The sequence below is a fragment of the Paramormyrops kingsleyae genome, chromosome 15 (genome assembly GCF_048594095.1).
Source record: "Paramormyrops kingsleyae isolate MSU_618 chromosome 15, PKINGS_0.4, whole genome shotgun sequence".
NCBI lineage: Eukaryota > Metazoa > Chordata > Actinopteri > Osteoglossiformes > Mormyridae > Paramormyrops > Paramormyrops kingsleyae.
The window spans coordinates 24,757,981-24,772,482 of record NC_132811.1 but is presented as its reverse complement, the minus strand read 5'-3'; the positions used below and the strand labels follow the sequence as shown (position 1 = coordinate 24,772,482).

At 45.6% G+C, this 14,502-nt stretch overlaps 1 protein-coding gene across 5 annotated transcripts in view; it reads right to left on the bottom strand.

Annotated features, from left to right (window-relative positions):
• elavl4 (ELAV like neuron-specific RNA binding protein 4) overlaps positions 1–14,502 on the bottom strand; it is a 64,970-nt gene that overhangs the window by 44,977 nt on the left and 5,491 nt on the right. The window contains exon 1 of one of the 5 annotated variants that reach the window (XM_023821378.2): positions 3,719–4,092. The exons of 3 other annotated variants lie outside the window; for them this stretch is intronic. In XM_023821378.2, the coding sequence (XP_023677146.1) occupies positions 3,719–3,727 (9 nt within the window). In that variant the 5' untranslated portion in view covers positions 3,728–4,092. Of the gene's footprint in view, positions 1–2,351; positions 2,588–3,718; positions 4,093–14,502 lie in introns of those variants that run through there. One more of the 5 variants, XM_023821376.2, reaches the window with a different exon arrangement.

The following is a 14,502-nucleotide window of genomic DNA, read 5'->3' as shown; positions in this document are numbered from 1 at the left end:
ACAGCACCGTGCTCCGGTGTCTCCCTCAGTGAACTTTAACCTTCTGTTAATCTGCCCCCCATTTGCTGTGTCCCCTCGAATACGTAGCTTTTCAGTTATCCCCCTTCCCTTTCACTGGGCCAGAACCCAGAACAACCCGCTAAACGTACAGAAACTGCAGAAGCAAAAATGCAGCGCCAACTGCACAAGCAGAAACTCGCCACCGCGTCCGATTTACGACATCCCGCACATCCTCAGCGACAGTTAATCTAGTTAATTACAACCCGATGCCATCTCTCCCCGAAGAAAAGCAGAAACTCCTGTAATGGTGGCAATAGGTGACCGCCATTGGCGACACGCGAAATACGCAACACCCGCCTTTCCCCAACTGGGCGGCTTCCTCCCCGTTAATATTCGTCACAGCTATCTGGAGAAATCGGCCAATTTCGGGCCTTGAAGGAGCAAAGCCGTACCTATGGCCCGCTGTCCGTGACAGATGAACGAGCACCATTTGTGACAGGCGGTCAGAAATGCGCAGCGAAGACCGTTACTGGGATGCGCCACGCCTCTGCTGGCTGTATGCTGCCACATGACGCTATGTAAACTGCAAAGCACCGTGAGAAAAATCAATCAGCCTGTTACTGTAATGGGGCCGGAGGAGGTGGCAGCCCTGGGCAGTGGAAGGGCGCGGCCTCTCAGGCCTGGAGACAGGCTGCCGCATTTCCGCCCATCCCTCTTCCTCCTCGCCTTCAGCGTCAGACGGAGTCGTGGGCCCGCTCACGCCGCAGAGGCAGTGCTGACGCCACACTCCTCTCCTCACCCTGCTTTTCTCCTTGGTCACTCCAGGGTCTCCTCCCCCTGGCCACGAGCCCCACTGCCCTACACCCGTCCACCTTTCCCACACACAAAAGCATGAATTTGAAGGAGGGGGGTGAGCATGCTTGCTGGGAGCGCAGTCCTGGGGGCACAGCCTCTGCGGGCGAGCAGCGGTGCCAGCGAGTGATGACTGCGCAGTTTGGGGGCGGCTGATGCTGAGGACCACATGAAGTTCCGCACCATAAACATTCTCTCTCTCCCTCCCTCCCTCTCTCTCTCTCTCTCTCTACACCACCCCCCCACCAGCACCCTCCCCTGATGCGGAAAGACAGGCAAGCCTTTACCAGCTATACAGTGGGGAGTGAGGAAGGCAGACCAGCTCGTTTTGCTGCCGTTCACATAGAGTATCCATCATTAGCCTTGCAAGTCTCGCCTTGTGCTCAGATGGTGTGTGTGTGTGTGAGTGTGAGTGTTTTTCCCCACTAAGGCAACTTGCATACAAAGAGGCGAATGTTTCCTCTCACATTAACAATCCTCCCCGGTAGCTCGCTCACAGAAGCGAAATTCCTTCAGAGGACAAACCCAAAGCACATGAGCAACATTTTGGCAAAGCTTTTTAAAAAAAATCAAAAAAATTTTTTACTAACGACCAGGGGAAAAATAATGACTTCTGGACAGAATAAGCGACTTCAGCATTAGATGAAACCTTTCAAGTCAGCCGTGACACTCAAGAGGTCTTCGATAAAACGCTTCTGCCCTGAGGTTTGCCAGCCGTGCAGCCTGGCACCTGTTCCTGATCGATGCCAGTTAAACTTATGTCCCTGACAGGCACTGGCTCCCACCAGCGCGGACACAGCCGGGAGGGGGTGAGCCAGTGACTCAGTCAACAATGAACGCACGTCTCAGCAGAAACAAAAGAGAAAAGGAGGTAGGAGCCTGAGTTAGAGAATAAAGCTACAGCATGCATGGGAGGCGAGTGGATACGACGGCAGCAGGGGCAGCGTGCAGGGCTGAGGGGGTCTGGGGTTTTAAAGTAATAGTGGGTGGACAGGGGAAGGCACACGCACACCCACATTCACCCCGCTCCTATGCGGGCGACGCAGAGCCTGACTGCATGTGACGGACCTCGACTAGGTGGCTCCGAACCCCGACGGAAACAACGCAGAGCGAAAGGAGAAGCCGCGCAGGAGACGTGACGAGAGCGAAGCCAGCGAGGTGCCATGGAGGAGGGACAGGCAGCGCACTGCCATGCCCGGCGCAGACGTGACACGGATGCTCAACAAAGCCGACCGCAGCCCAAGAGGGGGGCAATCGGCGTGAGATACTGAGTCTCCTTGTTCGCCAAAGCGGGGCACTCAGCCCCGTTCCCTCGCCTCCTGCCGCCGGCCTCAGGACCCCCCCCCCCCCTCCCATGGCACTCCACAGCAAAACAAACACATCCCTCCCCCAATCCCCCAAATTGTACAAAATGACACCCCACCGGCATACAGAGCACAGAGGAAGCACGGTGCGAGTGAATCCGAGAGGTGCTGCTGCGGGGTCCACAGCTGCCTTACCATCTTAAACCCATTCCACTCCATCTCTGAGCTGGCAGCCGCGTTTCCCCCACCCAAGCAAATTTCCCCACTCGGATCTCTCTCTCTCTCTCTCTCCCACTGTGTGTCTCTCTCTCCCTCAGTGACCAGGAGGCTGAAGATGGCTTGCGATGGCAGGCATTCCTCCTCGCAGGCTGAGAGGCAGGCTGAGAATGCACGCGCTCCAGCGCGAGCGCTCCTCTGCAGCCCACCCCCTGTCTCCTCCTCGCCTGTGAGGTCAGAGCGGCCCCCTCTCCGGGAGAGCGCGCTGCAGCCCTCTCACTGGCTCGCTCAGCCATCCGTCCATCCACTCTCGGAAAATTAACACCTTCATTCTGGGAGGCGCACAGGCGCTGCAAGGGACTGCTGGAGGGGAGCGAGCGATCGATTCGTATCGGTCGCGATGCTCAGCGCGTTTTACGTCAGAGATTCATTCTAACGGCATATATTAAGGACTCCTAATCGGGCGCTTTTTAAAAATACTTTTATAACGATTACTTCTGATGCATGATAATTAAGTGCTGATTCTCATAATTAACATATCAAAATACAAGTTACTGTTATTATTACCGTTTCTGTTATAAATGCCGGAATACTTCGCAGAAGTATCTTTTTCGACACGTGCATGCGATGAGTTAGGGAGGAAAACGAGTTTTCACTATAAAAGGTGAAATGTGACATGCAGCTGACGATTTCGTGTAATTCATTTAATGTATTTACTTGCAGCGTTAATTGAAACAGTTCGTTTTCTTACCAATTTTGGACACTGAGCTTGCATATTTAAAACTAACCCATCAAGATATATTCTCAGTGAGTCAAAAACAAGACATATTTTTCAAGCGAAATTATCTTTGCAATAAATCACTGCTTCCGAAAATGACAATATGGGTTATAAAATATTCACGAAGCGAATACAACTCTTTTCCACAACTCTTATCGTGTATTAAGGCTGCCCACAGACAGCTTTGTGCCGAATGTATTTTTATTAGTGGTAAATATTATTATTGGGAGTCTGGTGTGATGTCTGCATAGTTTTCCCCCTTTTTGGAACAGAGCACCTTTCCCTCTCGCCCACAAAAGAAAGATCAAGGGAAACGCACACACACGTAGACAAAAAAAAATCTAAAGCGACAACTAAAAAACACTGCCGCATCTTAAGTATATTAAGGAATATTAATAAGGATACGGGCAACACACTGATCTTTCTCAAACGTATTTCACATATCACACAGCCGAAGTGCATATTCACTAATAATTAGGCTATTATACATAGAAGTGCAAGGCAGAAAATCTCAAAGATTTTGCCAGAGAAAGCTTACTCAAAAATTAAATTTAAATAAATTACTCACCATGACCATTCTTGTTGTGCGAAGAAAGAATAAAATTTTAAATTAAAGCAGCTGGAAAGTGCTTGCCCGGCGCCTTCGTAACAGGACGAAGCGAATGAAAGGGCTGGGAGTCTGCGTGCGGCTGTCCGCTAGCGGAACGCGTGCGGTCCCAAGGACGATCGCGGAGACGCGGCAGCCGGCGCACCGTTAACTGAAAGGAGCAGCGCGCCCGTGTCGCCTTTCTTTCAGCAGTCTGCAATCGCTCGACTCGCCGCTGTGCAAGAGCTTTGCATGGAAAGAAAGTGAACAAAATAAAACATAAAAAACAAAAAGGGAGAAGCTTCACTGGTTTGCAAGTGCCGGAGATCCTTTTTTCTACACCTTATTTATGGAGCCATCTGTCAGTCGGGTGTAGATTCTCATTGGCTGCTATGGAGCGGAGAGAAGGGGAGGTACGCTTGTGTGTACAAAGGAGGAGGGAAGAGAAGAAAGCTGGGCGGATGATGGGGAGTGATACCAATGGGATGAAATCTCAGGTGCCGGCGGTTTGTGACGCTACTGACAGTTACCGTTAATTTGGCCCCAACGACAAAGGACAGGGAGAGCGGCATTAGAACAATGAAATTATACGCAGACCATAGCTGTGCCAACACCGCAAAAATGAAGAAACTTTGAAGATGATATAGAACACATTACGGTTTAATTGTTACAAAGAAAAAACAGCGTTCAGAAAAGTATAAATTATTATTATTTTTTTTCTGTCTATAATATATCCTTTAACATTTCTGTCTCGAAAATCTCAGCCATGTCTTTTGATATTTTAAGGTCTTTTGAGTATGCCCAGTATTCGAAACAGCTGTTGTTGGCATCAACAGACCAACAACATAAAACCATAAAAATAAAAATTATTTCAATATAAGCAGAGTTTTCCCCTTTAAAACTAGTTTGCGAGTTGGCGTTGTGGTGTGACGCCCCCTCTATTCAGAGCCTCCTGTGAGCTCTGGATACCCTCCATTGCAGCTGCACGCAAGAAGCATCAATAATTAACATGTAGCCCCAAAGCCCCAACCACTGAAAAACCTGTTTCACGTCCATGGTTGTCTGGGTTAAGGGTGTGTGTGGGAGCTAATTGGGGCGGGAGGGGGACAGGGGGTAATTGCAAATCTCTTTTACTTTCACTTGGGATTCATCGCAGGACCGGTCTACTGATTTTAATCTTACGCCCTTTTTATAAAAGTTTAGCAGCTGTTTCTTAAAAGGCACTTTACTGAAGAAAATCCTTATATATTTTACCGCTTAACAATTTAACAATCAATTTTTTTGTATACCCTCTTAACTGGGTAACTCGATTTCAACGATTGTAACACAGGAACAGGCTATACCAAATATAGCGTTTGTGAAAAGGTCTCTTTAAAAGTTAATGGTTGGTGGAACGAAACGCTGATATAAAATTATAATAAATCAAAGTGTGTGTTTCGCTGCATTTACAGCATGCGGAGTAAGGATAGAAATCGATTCCGGTATATATAGAATGACAATCGATAAGTATATTGATCCAGAATCGATTGTTTTCTGGAACATGGTGCTTACTTTGGGCATCAGCACACAAACTATTGCCATTTCGGTAATCTCTATTTCGACCGGTAAACCTCTCGACGCACGGGGTCACTTTTGACAGTAGTATGAGGACGGGAGATTTCAAATACGACAGACATTTCACAGCAGGAGAAATAGTCAGTAAGGTTTGTAATTAGGGTTATTGGGTTCATTTGCTGAATACGTTATGGCTTTCCACTCGACCTCGAGTTTAGAAATTCAATCATTTTAAAGAACAGTGTCGGAAAGCGAAAATAGATATTTGAAAAATGTATCAGTCACAAAATGGTCCTTTTTAATTTTCTGAAGGACTTTAACTGTTACATCCTCTCGAGCTTTCAAGCAATTTAAAGACTGGCTTTTGGCATGAGAATACAGCAATAACTGAGGCAAACATGAAATATTAACAATGTTCACCTTGGCTGGTCTAGAACTCAAGAACAGAACTGCAAACCTCAGCACATCCAAGTTCAGAAACATGGTTCCGTGTCACTTAGGGTATGATACAGTCCTACATCTATTTCTTTCTGATTACCTCAGTGCATCTAGACAACCATGTTTACCTTGGATCCAGTCACTACTTTGTGTTGACTATGATTATTCCAACCCGTTCTGGTCTTTTTTTTTTCATAAATCAAAGATGAGAACACAACACATTAGCTGTCTAATTTCTGTGCATTTTTTTCAATTACAGAGAGACACTCACTGTTGCAAAAAACTCCAGTTAGTCCATTAACCTATTTATGAGTTTTGTGAGTTTAACAAGTGCTTAGGGTGAATATTACAGCCCTCTTCACGGCCCCCAACCTCTCAAGCGTTATTAACCCCACCCTTAATGAGCCCAAATATTCTCAGCAGTGCTGCTCCTTGAAGCATGGTTTTAATCTCGACATCTCCTCCTTTTCCAATCCATATATGCGTCCGGCAAACTGGAGAACCTCCTTTGCCTTTTTACTGTGTGCTACTAACCACACTTAACATTGCTGAGAAGAAAAAGACACACAGATAAAACCATAAAGAGCGTCAAACCAGCCCTCTTTCCACTTTTTACAGTTGCCCCCTCCACCTTATTGAGTACTAAAGCTTTTCCAGACAATGTGCCTGAAATATTAATGAGCTCTTAAAGACCTCCGAGGCCTCACTACCTTCAATTAAAAACAAACAAAGAATGCAGTGTTTTCAAACTTCACAGCGCCTTTTCTGTGTGACTTTTTTAGGAGTTCACACAGTTTCATATCTTCTCTTTGTTTTCTGTAAAAGCTGGAGACAGAACCTCATCGTGGTGCAGCGGGGTGTCAATAAGCATGAGCCGTCTTTTGAGCTCGCCTGCTACAACTCAAGCCCCGAGATAAAAGACGAGGCGGCTGAAGTTTCTACTTTTGACTCCTTGGCGAATGAGCTTCTTTGAACCGATAAATAAAGATTAATTTGGGACACATCCTGTGACGGCGGCAGCGTAGATGAAGTTGCTTCTTGCTGACTCCAATTAATGTCCTTTCATGCTCTAGGTTTTTTATAACCACTTTTTAAGATCTTGCAGAAAAAAATAGCAACAGTGTGTGGTCAGTGTATAAATCCACAGTAATCAATTTAATTTAGCTTCTACCATGAAGCTTGAGACAGAATATTCTGGTTATATATAAATCGGGTCTGCTGGTTGTCTATAGCTCCTGCAGCACTAAGCGGGTACATGCGGCTGTCTCGGACTCAGACGCTTATTTGAGTTATGTCATCATCCCCAGGTGACAGAGAGCTCTGCGACTTTGGAACAAAGCAGGTAATTAAGTTGGGTTGGGAAGGTTAAATCTGGTGCACTAGCCCCGCCCACACACCTGTAAGTTATTAGTGAGAGGGGTGCCTTCCCTGCAGACCTACACAATGCCTGGCATGCTGGGTGCAGAGTGAGGAGTGTAACAGGGTGCCCGCAGTTTGGAATGGTACAGCTATATAAGCCTTTGCACCCTATAATGCAGGGGTCTCCAACTCCGGTCCTGGAGAGCTACTATCCAGTAGGTTTTCTATCATACCCGGCTTCTGATGAGCCACACTAGTTCTCAGGTAAATACCAGGGCCAAGTGTGGCTCATCAGAAGCCAGGTAGGATAGAAAACCTACTGGATAGTAGCTCTCCAGGACCGGAGTTGGAGACCCCTGCTATAATGGATAAGCAGCTGCAGAATGGATGGGGGCATGTACTGTATGGATGGATTGAAAGATGGAAGTCATCAAATAAATCAAGTGCATATAGTTCTTAATAAAATAATGTGATTTTTAACGAATGCCTACCATTTCTGACATGAATAAACCAGTTGAAATTGAGAAAGCAGGTTTTAGGATTGGGGACCCAGACAAAATGAGCGTGTGATGGGTATCTTATGGGTAACACCTTCTTGGTCGTCATGAATCGGGTAGTTTTCTCTGTCCGGCGCTACAGTGTCCCTCCAGTCACATGCCCAGAATGCCACTGGCATCCTTCAGAAGTGACCTTGCCACTGTATAAAAAATGTATTTACACTGGTACTCCCTCTCAGAAAAAGAGCAACCGATGTTAAAATCTTGTCTCCTCTACAACAATATCTTTACATGGATGCCCCTGTCTAACTAAAAATAAAGACATGGAATTTCCACCCGGTGACCTGCTCCTGGGACGGCAAGCTGCAGCCAGCAATGTGCAAAGGCATCAACATCAGTATATGTTAGTTTAGTTTTGTAAAGGCAAGGCTGAATTTGCCTCCAATTCTGCAGAAGTGATACAAGTGGGGGTGGGGGAAGGGGGGTCCACTGGGGACTCATTAATCAAAAGGTAAATATGCTGGTCAAGGTTATAGTCCTGCAGCACTGACATTTTTACGGTATAATTTATGAAGATCGGAATTAATTTGTTAATGACATATACATAATACTGAAAAATGAATAGATTGCAGATTATGAAGGGGGGGTCCTCATTATAATTGTTCAGAATCTCGGAGAGCCACATTGCAAAACTGAACAATGGAGCTTGGGGAGTTTTCTTGCTAAAATACTCTCACATTGTGCTGTAGTAAATCAAACATATGCAAAATATACAATTCTCTCTGTTTTCTAATTAAGAGGAAAATGTGTAAAGTAAATTAATCTTAGTCTACATGGACAGTCAGATACATGATTTTGGTTTTAAAATTGTCACTGTTGGCAGAACTTCTGTTAATGCATGAAGAATGTAAGTACATCTAAATAATGGCTCTTCACACTTAAATAAGATATCTTTTGAACTCACAGCCTATAGACAAAAGTAATTTTCATGCCTGATGTTAAAGCAGTTGCAGAGTATATTCAGAATGGAGTCCAAATTATGAAATTATGAACTTGAAAATATACATAATGTCACAAAATGATGTTGAAAGTCATCTAAATGCTAACGATGGCAGCTTGTCTGTTACAGTGGCTAAACAGATGATATGAATGGAGAATTTGCCCCTTGCGAAAGCTGAAACGCTTAGCCTGGATTCACACCAGCTACAATATTTCCAAATAGAAAGTTCTAGAAAAAAATTATGCTGGCATAACAAAACTGTTGAGAGACCTGCCAAGAATTTGACATTATAAATCTTAGTCAGAAACGCTGTAAAAGCCAGCCAGCAATCCAATCGGAGTTTCATCCACTTAATGAATCAGAAAAAATAAAAATAAAAAGTGCGTCTGTTGAAATATGGAGCATGACATGAGGTAGTTCAGACAGACACCCGTCTGTTGGACTCCGTGTTTTTTTTGCAGTGCATCGCACTGTTTTTGCTTCAGTCCAATTTAAAGTTATGTAATGGTGAAGGAAACAGCTCGATATGTCCAGCCAGACACCTACAGGGTGGGAAGATGGATGCACCAGTGTTTAACCAATCAGATCCCGCCTAGGTGTGCCAAATTTTAAATGCCTGCCACTCTCTCAAATATGGAAGGAGTCCGGAAGCAGGAGGTCAGACAGTGACCGGTAAGTTGTGTAGAGAGGATGAGCAGGCGATACGTGACGTAATGCTGGACAGCCTTGCCAATGATGACTTAGCAGCATATTAAACAGAGAAAGGCCTCATGCATCTCCTTTGTTGATGCTGTCAATACCTTTTCATAGACTGCTTAGGGTAAGCATTGATATGAACACTAACCCTATAGCAACAAATCTGATTTGTTGTGCTCTCCCCGAACCAGTCTTTTTGTATTTTGTATTTTACTGAAAAATAATCCCTAAACCACGGACAGTGCAAGTTTATTGATATGTAAAGAATCCGTGTCTTAAGTAGGATTAACATGCAACAGCCTAAAGACAGTTACAAGGGTGACTCAAATTTACTGTAGTATCTCCACGAAGGCCTGCATTCACCAAATAAAAGTGAAACAAAACTATAACTGAAAATGAAAACAAAACAACTAAAACTGCAACAACCCTTCCTGGCATCTTTCTTCAACCATTAAATTCTTCACCTAACATATATTAGCTGTGTTCACTTTTTTATACGTTAAAAAATGCAAATGTCCTTCCATGTCACCTGTTGTGCAGATTACAAAAATGATGTGTCGTCACCCAGAAACTTTTAAACTTGATTACAGTAACAGTCAGGCTGAGCAGACCATGGCTGTATTGAGACCTCTGCCAAGAAGACATACATCGGCAGGAGTCGAATCAGAAAAGAAGGGGGACATCACGTGATTGCAAATCAGCTGTGTAGAATGTCATGTATGGAGCGTGACAGCTGTAAAAATACATTTCACGCTCCGGTGCAATGCGTATATTGAAAGGCCACTGTCGCAGTGAAATATTTTCTAAAACAGACCATTAGTCCCTCAAGTGGATATTTATATCTGCTTTTTGGCTGCGACTAATTTACGAATCGCTACAGTACTGTAAATATCAATGTAAATTAAGTTGGTCTTGCTGACCATGCGCTGGCCCGCTTTAACGCCCCGTGTCACTGGAGCTAACGGGCACTGCTCTGTCACATGGTTTATCCCCAATTAAAGGTTCTCACCAGAGCAGCATTTGCATCCATTGAAAGTCTGACATTTTAAAGGGAGCACTATGGGTAATTGTAAAAATCCACATGGCCCTGTCAGTGCGGCACGCCGCTCAGCCTCCTTTCTCTTTTGCGACAGCTCAGATTAATGGCGAGTGATTTACCGTCCCGAGGCTGAAATCCCTCTTCGATGCATAACAAATATGGTTTAAAGTTTTCTGAGGTTCCCAGATAACTTTGTGGCAGCTCAGTGATCTTCACGCATATTGCTTCAAATCGGTTACAGTCGAACGTAATTGATTATGAGGGTATTGAACTTATTTAAGTGGGGACTCGTCTCGGAACAATCATCCCTACTTCTGTGCATCTCTGGCTCTCTCCCGGCTCTCTGCGGCATGCTGGAGCATGCAGGATGCGCAGTGATAATTGTTCTAAGCGTGAGTGGGTTCAGCTTTAATGCTCGACACATTTGCACCTTTCACATTGCTCCTGCCTCCCAGAATTTCCGCAGAGCACTGCTGAAATAGAACATGTATGCAGAACCAATGTAGGCAATAATCTGATATATGCAAGTTTTCCAAGACCAAATTAATCATTAAATGAACTGTTCTAGAATCTCTCGGAGAGATCGACTAATCTAATTATTGAACAGGCAAAAGCAGATAATGACTAATGGCTTAGCACCCGTGAGGGAGATGCTCTGTGTCCATTAGAATCATATGAAGGTCAAGGTGTTTCTTGGTCGTCATAGTTGGGATTACGCTATAAAGGAAACCTTGCGGACATCTCTTTGTTCTGCGCTATGCTTTAATCAGAAAGAATTTTTCAGTCACCCTGGGGTAGCCCATTCATTTTGATATAAAGAGATGTATTACGAAAGCTTTGGGTCCACTTGTTGGCGCAATGCGGTCTTAGGTGGCCAATGTGTTGGCACGTGTCCATTCTCCACAAGCATCCAATCAGAAAATGGATGCCAACAGCCAGTTTTTTCCCTTTTCCTTCTGGAGAAGTGGAACAGCTCTGGCAACGTTTTCATAATGCTGCTTCATCAGGATGAGCTTCTGAACCATTGCTACAGGACTGCTGTTGGTTCATAATTATCTTTATTCCGGTATTTTTTTTTTGTACCCACATGAGTCACTTCAGCTTAATACCCCAATAAAATCAAATGAACTCCTAATTAGGACACGAAGACCTCATGCATCAGACCGGTGCTTATGTCACATGTCAACACTGCGTTCGATCACCTTAATTACCTTGAGCTCAGAACCCATTTCATACTGACTCAGTTTTAGGGTCTATGACGTTATCACGCCACTGAACAGGCTATTTCTAACATAAGAGCAAATCATGTGAATAAAAAGTCGTTTTCCCAATAGCTGCGACAGCTGTTCTGAACTTGAAAATGTTTCAAGTAGTAGCTAACGTTTGAATATTCATGAAGCCACACATGGCATTGGATGTGTGTGGGGAGACCATATGTCTAAGAATTTGTCCTTATTAGTGTCTAAATGGCACAGATCAATACCCTTCAAAACTGTCATTAACGCACGAAGTCCAATGGACTTAATTACTAAGTAGTATAATATGAACCAACTGTTTGTGTGAAATGCGCTAACGTGGCGCCGAGTCCAATTCAAGGGCCTCGTTCGGCTTAGGACACGGAGCAGTTGAGCGTATTCCCGAGGTATTCCGGTTAAAAAAAGAAAAATGGGCACATTTCCGCTTTAATCCACACCCCGGACAGTGCAGTGAGACAGAGCGAGAGTCTGGTGCGTGCTGCTGACGTGGGGCTCAGCGTGGGCCTGGAAAACACCGCGGGTCCCACCGGCTGAGCCGCTGCCCGCTTTCGCCGCCGTTGCCAGCAAAGTAGGGGAATTTTACCCTTTTTTATGGTTTATCGGGGATATCAGCTCCGGCGTGACTCATTGGCGAGATGGAGGCGGTGCTCCGGTATGCTGCGGGGAAGCCTGCTCTGTGTTTGATCCTAGCCAGAAGCCCTCCACGCTCGCAGGCTGACCGCTGCGGTCCATCTGCTGCGGGCTTTAATCGGGGGACACTGTGGCTCCTTTCAGAGAGCAGAGTTCACACTCCCGCTTGGGCTGGATGCTGACAGGAGGGGGGTTTTAATCAGGGATTGGCACGCAGGAGAGGCACACCCGGCCCTGGGAATCGGGGCCCAGGCGCACGGACGCCAGCCGCCAAGCCTCATTCAGGTACCGCTTCCCGTCCAAAGCACATCCGTCAGGACCATTCTCCAGTCGCAAATTTAATTTGGCCTGTGACATAAAGCAGTATTGTGGTGTTAGCTGACCTCCAAGCGGACCACACTACCATGCCCCTCCCCTTCCGCTCGGCCCAATCAGATCACCCTGCCGCTCCGCTTGCCTGTGGTTCTCTTCCCTCCCATCCGACCCTCCCTCTCCACGTCTCCATCGCTCACGGCCTCCAAATCGTGACAGCTGAGGCCAGCCTGCCCCCGTGTGATCTGTCCCCCCTCTTCTCCCACCAGTCCCAGATGCTGGGCACACATCCACCCCCCCCCGAGCCCACCCAACAAAGACAGAGATGGAAGGACAGAGTGAAACATGGACGAAAAGAGGTAGAGATTGAGGGAAAAATACAGAATGATAATTACCCCAAATGCCTCAAGGACTAATTACCATACATAAGTACATTTTCCCCTTCGCTTTAAATTGGGTTACTTCAGAAACTTGCCATTGATGTCCCAGACAGGCGGTACAGCAAACCATTTAAACCAGAATGTCACTGTTAGAATGTATGAATTATTAATGGTCCAGAATGCTGGTGGAGATTGTGCTTATCTCCAGATCTGCAGGAAATCACATCCCCTACTGCTGAGCCTCTGAGTTCACCCTTCGCTGTGCACACGCGTCAAGTGCGCATCTATTTATGGCAACTTGTTGTTCCTCGAGAAAAGGTCTGTGTTCACCCATCCTGGAACGGAGTGCCTGGCTCGACGTTGACGAGAGACGACAATCCTCCAAGAGCGGGTAAACACATCTGCTCGTTTGTCCGCTGTTTCAAGCTCATTATACATCTGCTTCAAACCCGGGTGGATGTTACACTACGGCCGTTAGACTTTTTTTTACATGACAATAATGGGCCGGCTGAGGAAAACAGTGGAGACATGAAAGAGGAAGTGCTAGAATATTCTGATACTGAGTGCAAAACCAGAGATGTACTCTTGGATTTGAAATGATGAAAAAGAACCACCCCCCTCCCCCCCACCCTGGAAGGCAAGCTGGGAAAGAGATTACAGCGGCGTTAGCCTGTTCAGGGCAGCCACGGTTGGCTAATGCCCCCATTGTTGCCGGCAGCGTGGTTGGTGTCCCTGCGTTGCCAGAGCTGGGAGCGCCGCGGCAGCGGCAAACAAGCAGCCTGCGTCTGCATCTCAGCACACTAATGAACAAAATCATTAATTGCTGCACTTACGCAGAGCAGAATAAACCTTGCTGTCAGGCATTGAGAAAACCAACAGAACGGGGGTCCTTCACTCCGCTCCCCAGTACCCCGCCAAACTTATTTCCCTTTTCAATTACTCTGCGAACAGCCATGAAACAGCTCTAAATGAATACAGAACAATAGCCAAACCGAGGGAACAGCGGCGTTTCTCTGTAATTAAAATATGTTTTTTTGTTTTCTTATATAAAAATAGAAATGTTATGGTGGGGTGGCGTGGTGCTTTTTAATTACCAGCTTTGCAGTTACAGAAGACGAAAGAAAAAAAGAGTTAAGGAATCATGCAGCGTGGATCTACTTGTATACAGGAACAATAAATATAGGCACATTATAAACACGTCCATTACCACCAGGCATGAAAAACAATGTTTAAAACAAATTATGTGTAATGATTGTTGTTATAAAGTCTTTACTGACCAAGAGATAAACACTGGCATTATTGAGCTTATTGATGCATTTTGAATGGAAAGCCTGTATTAGAAGGCTTTTACTGAATGACTTTAGGATTTTACATTCAGTTTTGGGGTTCTATCAAAAACCGGTCTATATTTATGACTGGAACTGCTAGGAACCATGTAGAAAATTCGTAGTTTCGTTCGCCATCCAAATACTCAGCCAGGGTGCATTTTGTATGTGAGTTTATGGCATGAGCAGATTAAACATGGCAGGTGAATGTGGCTAATGGCTTAAGCCCGTCGCCAGCGAGTGCGAGGGCCACGCATTCAGAGCTGATTGGTGCTGCACG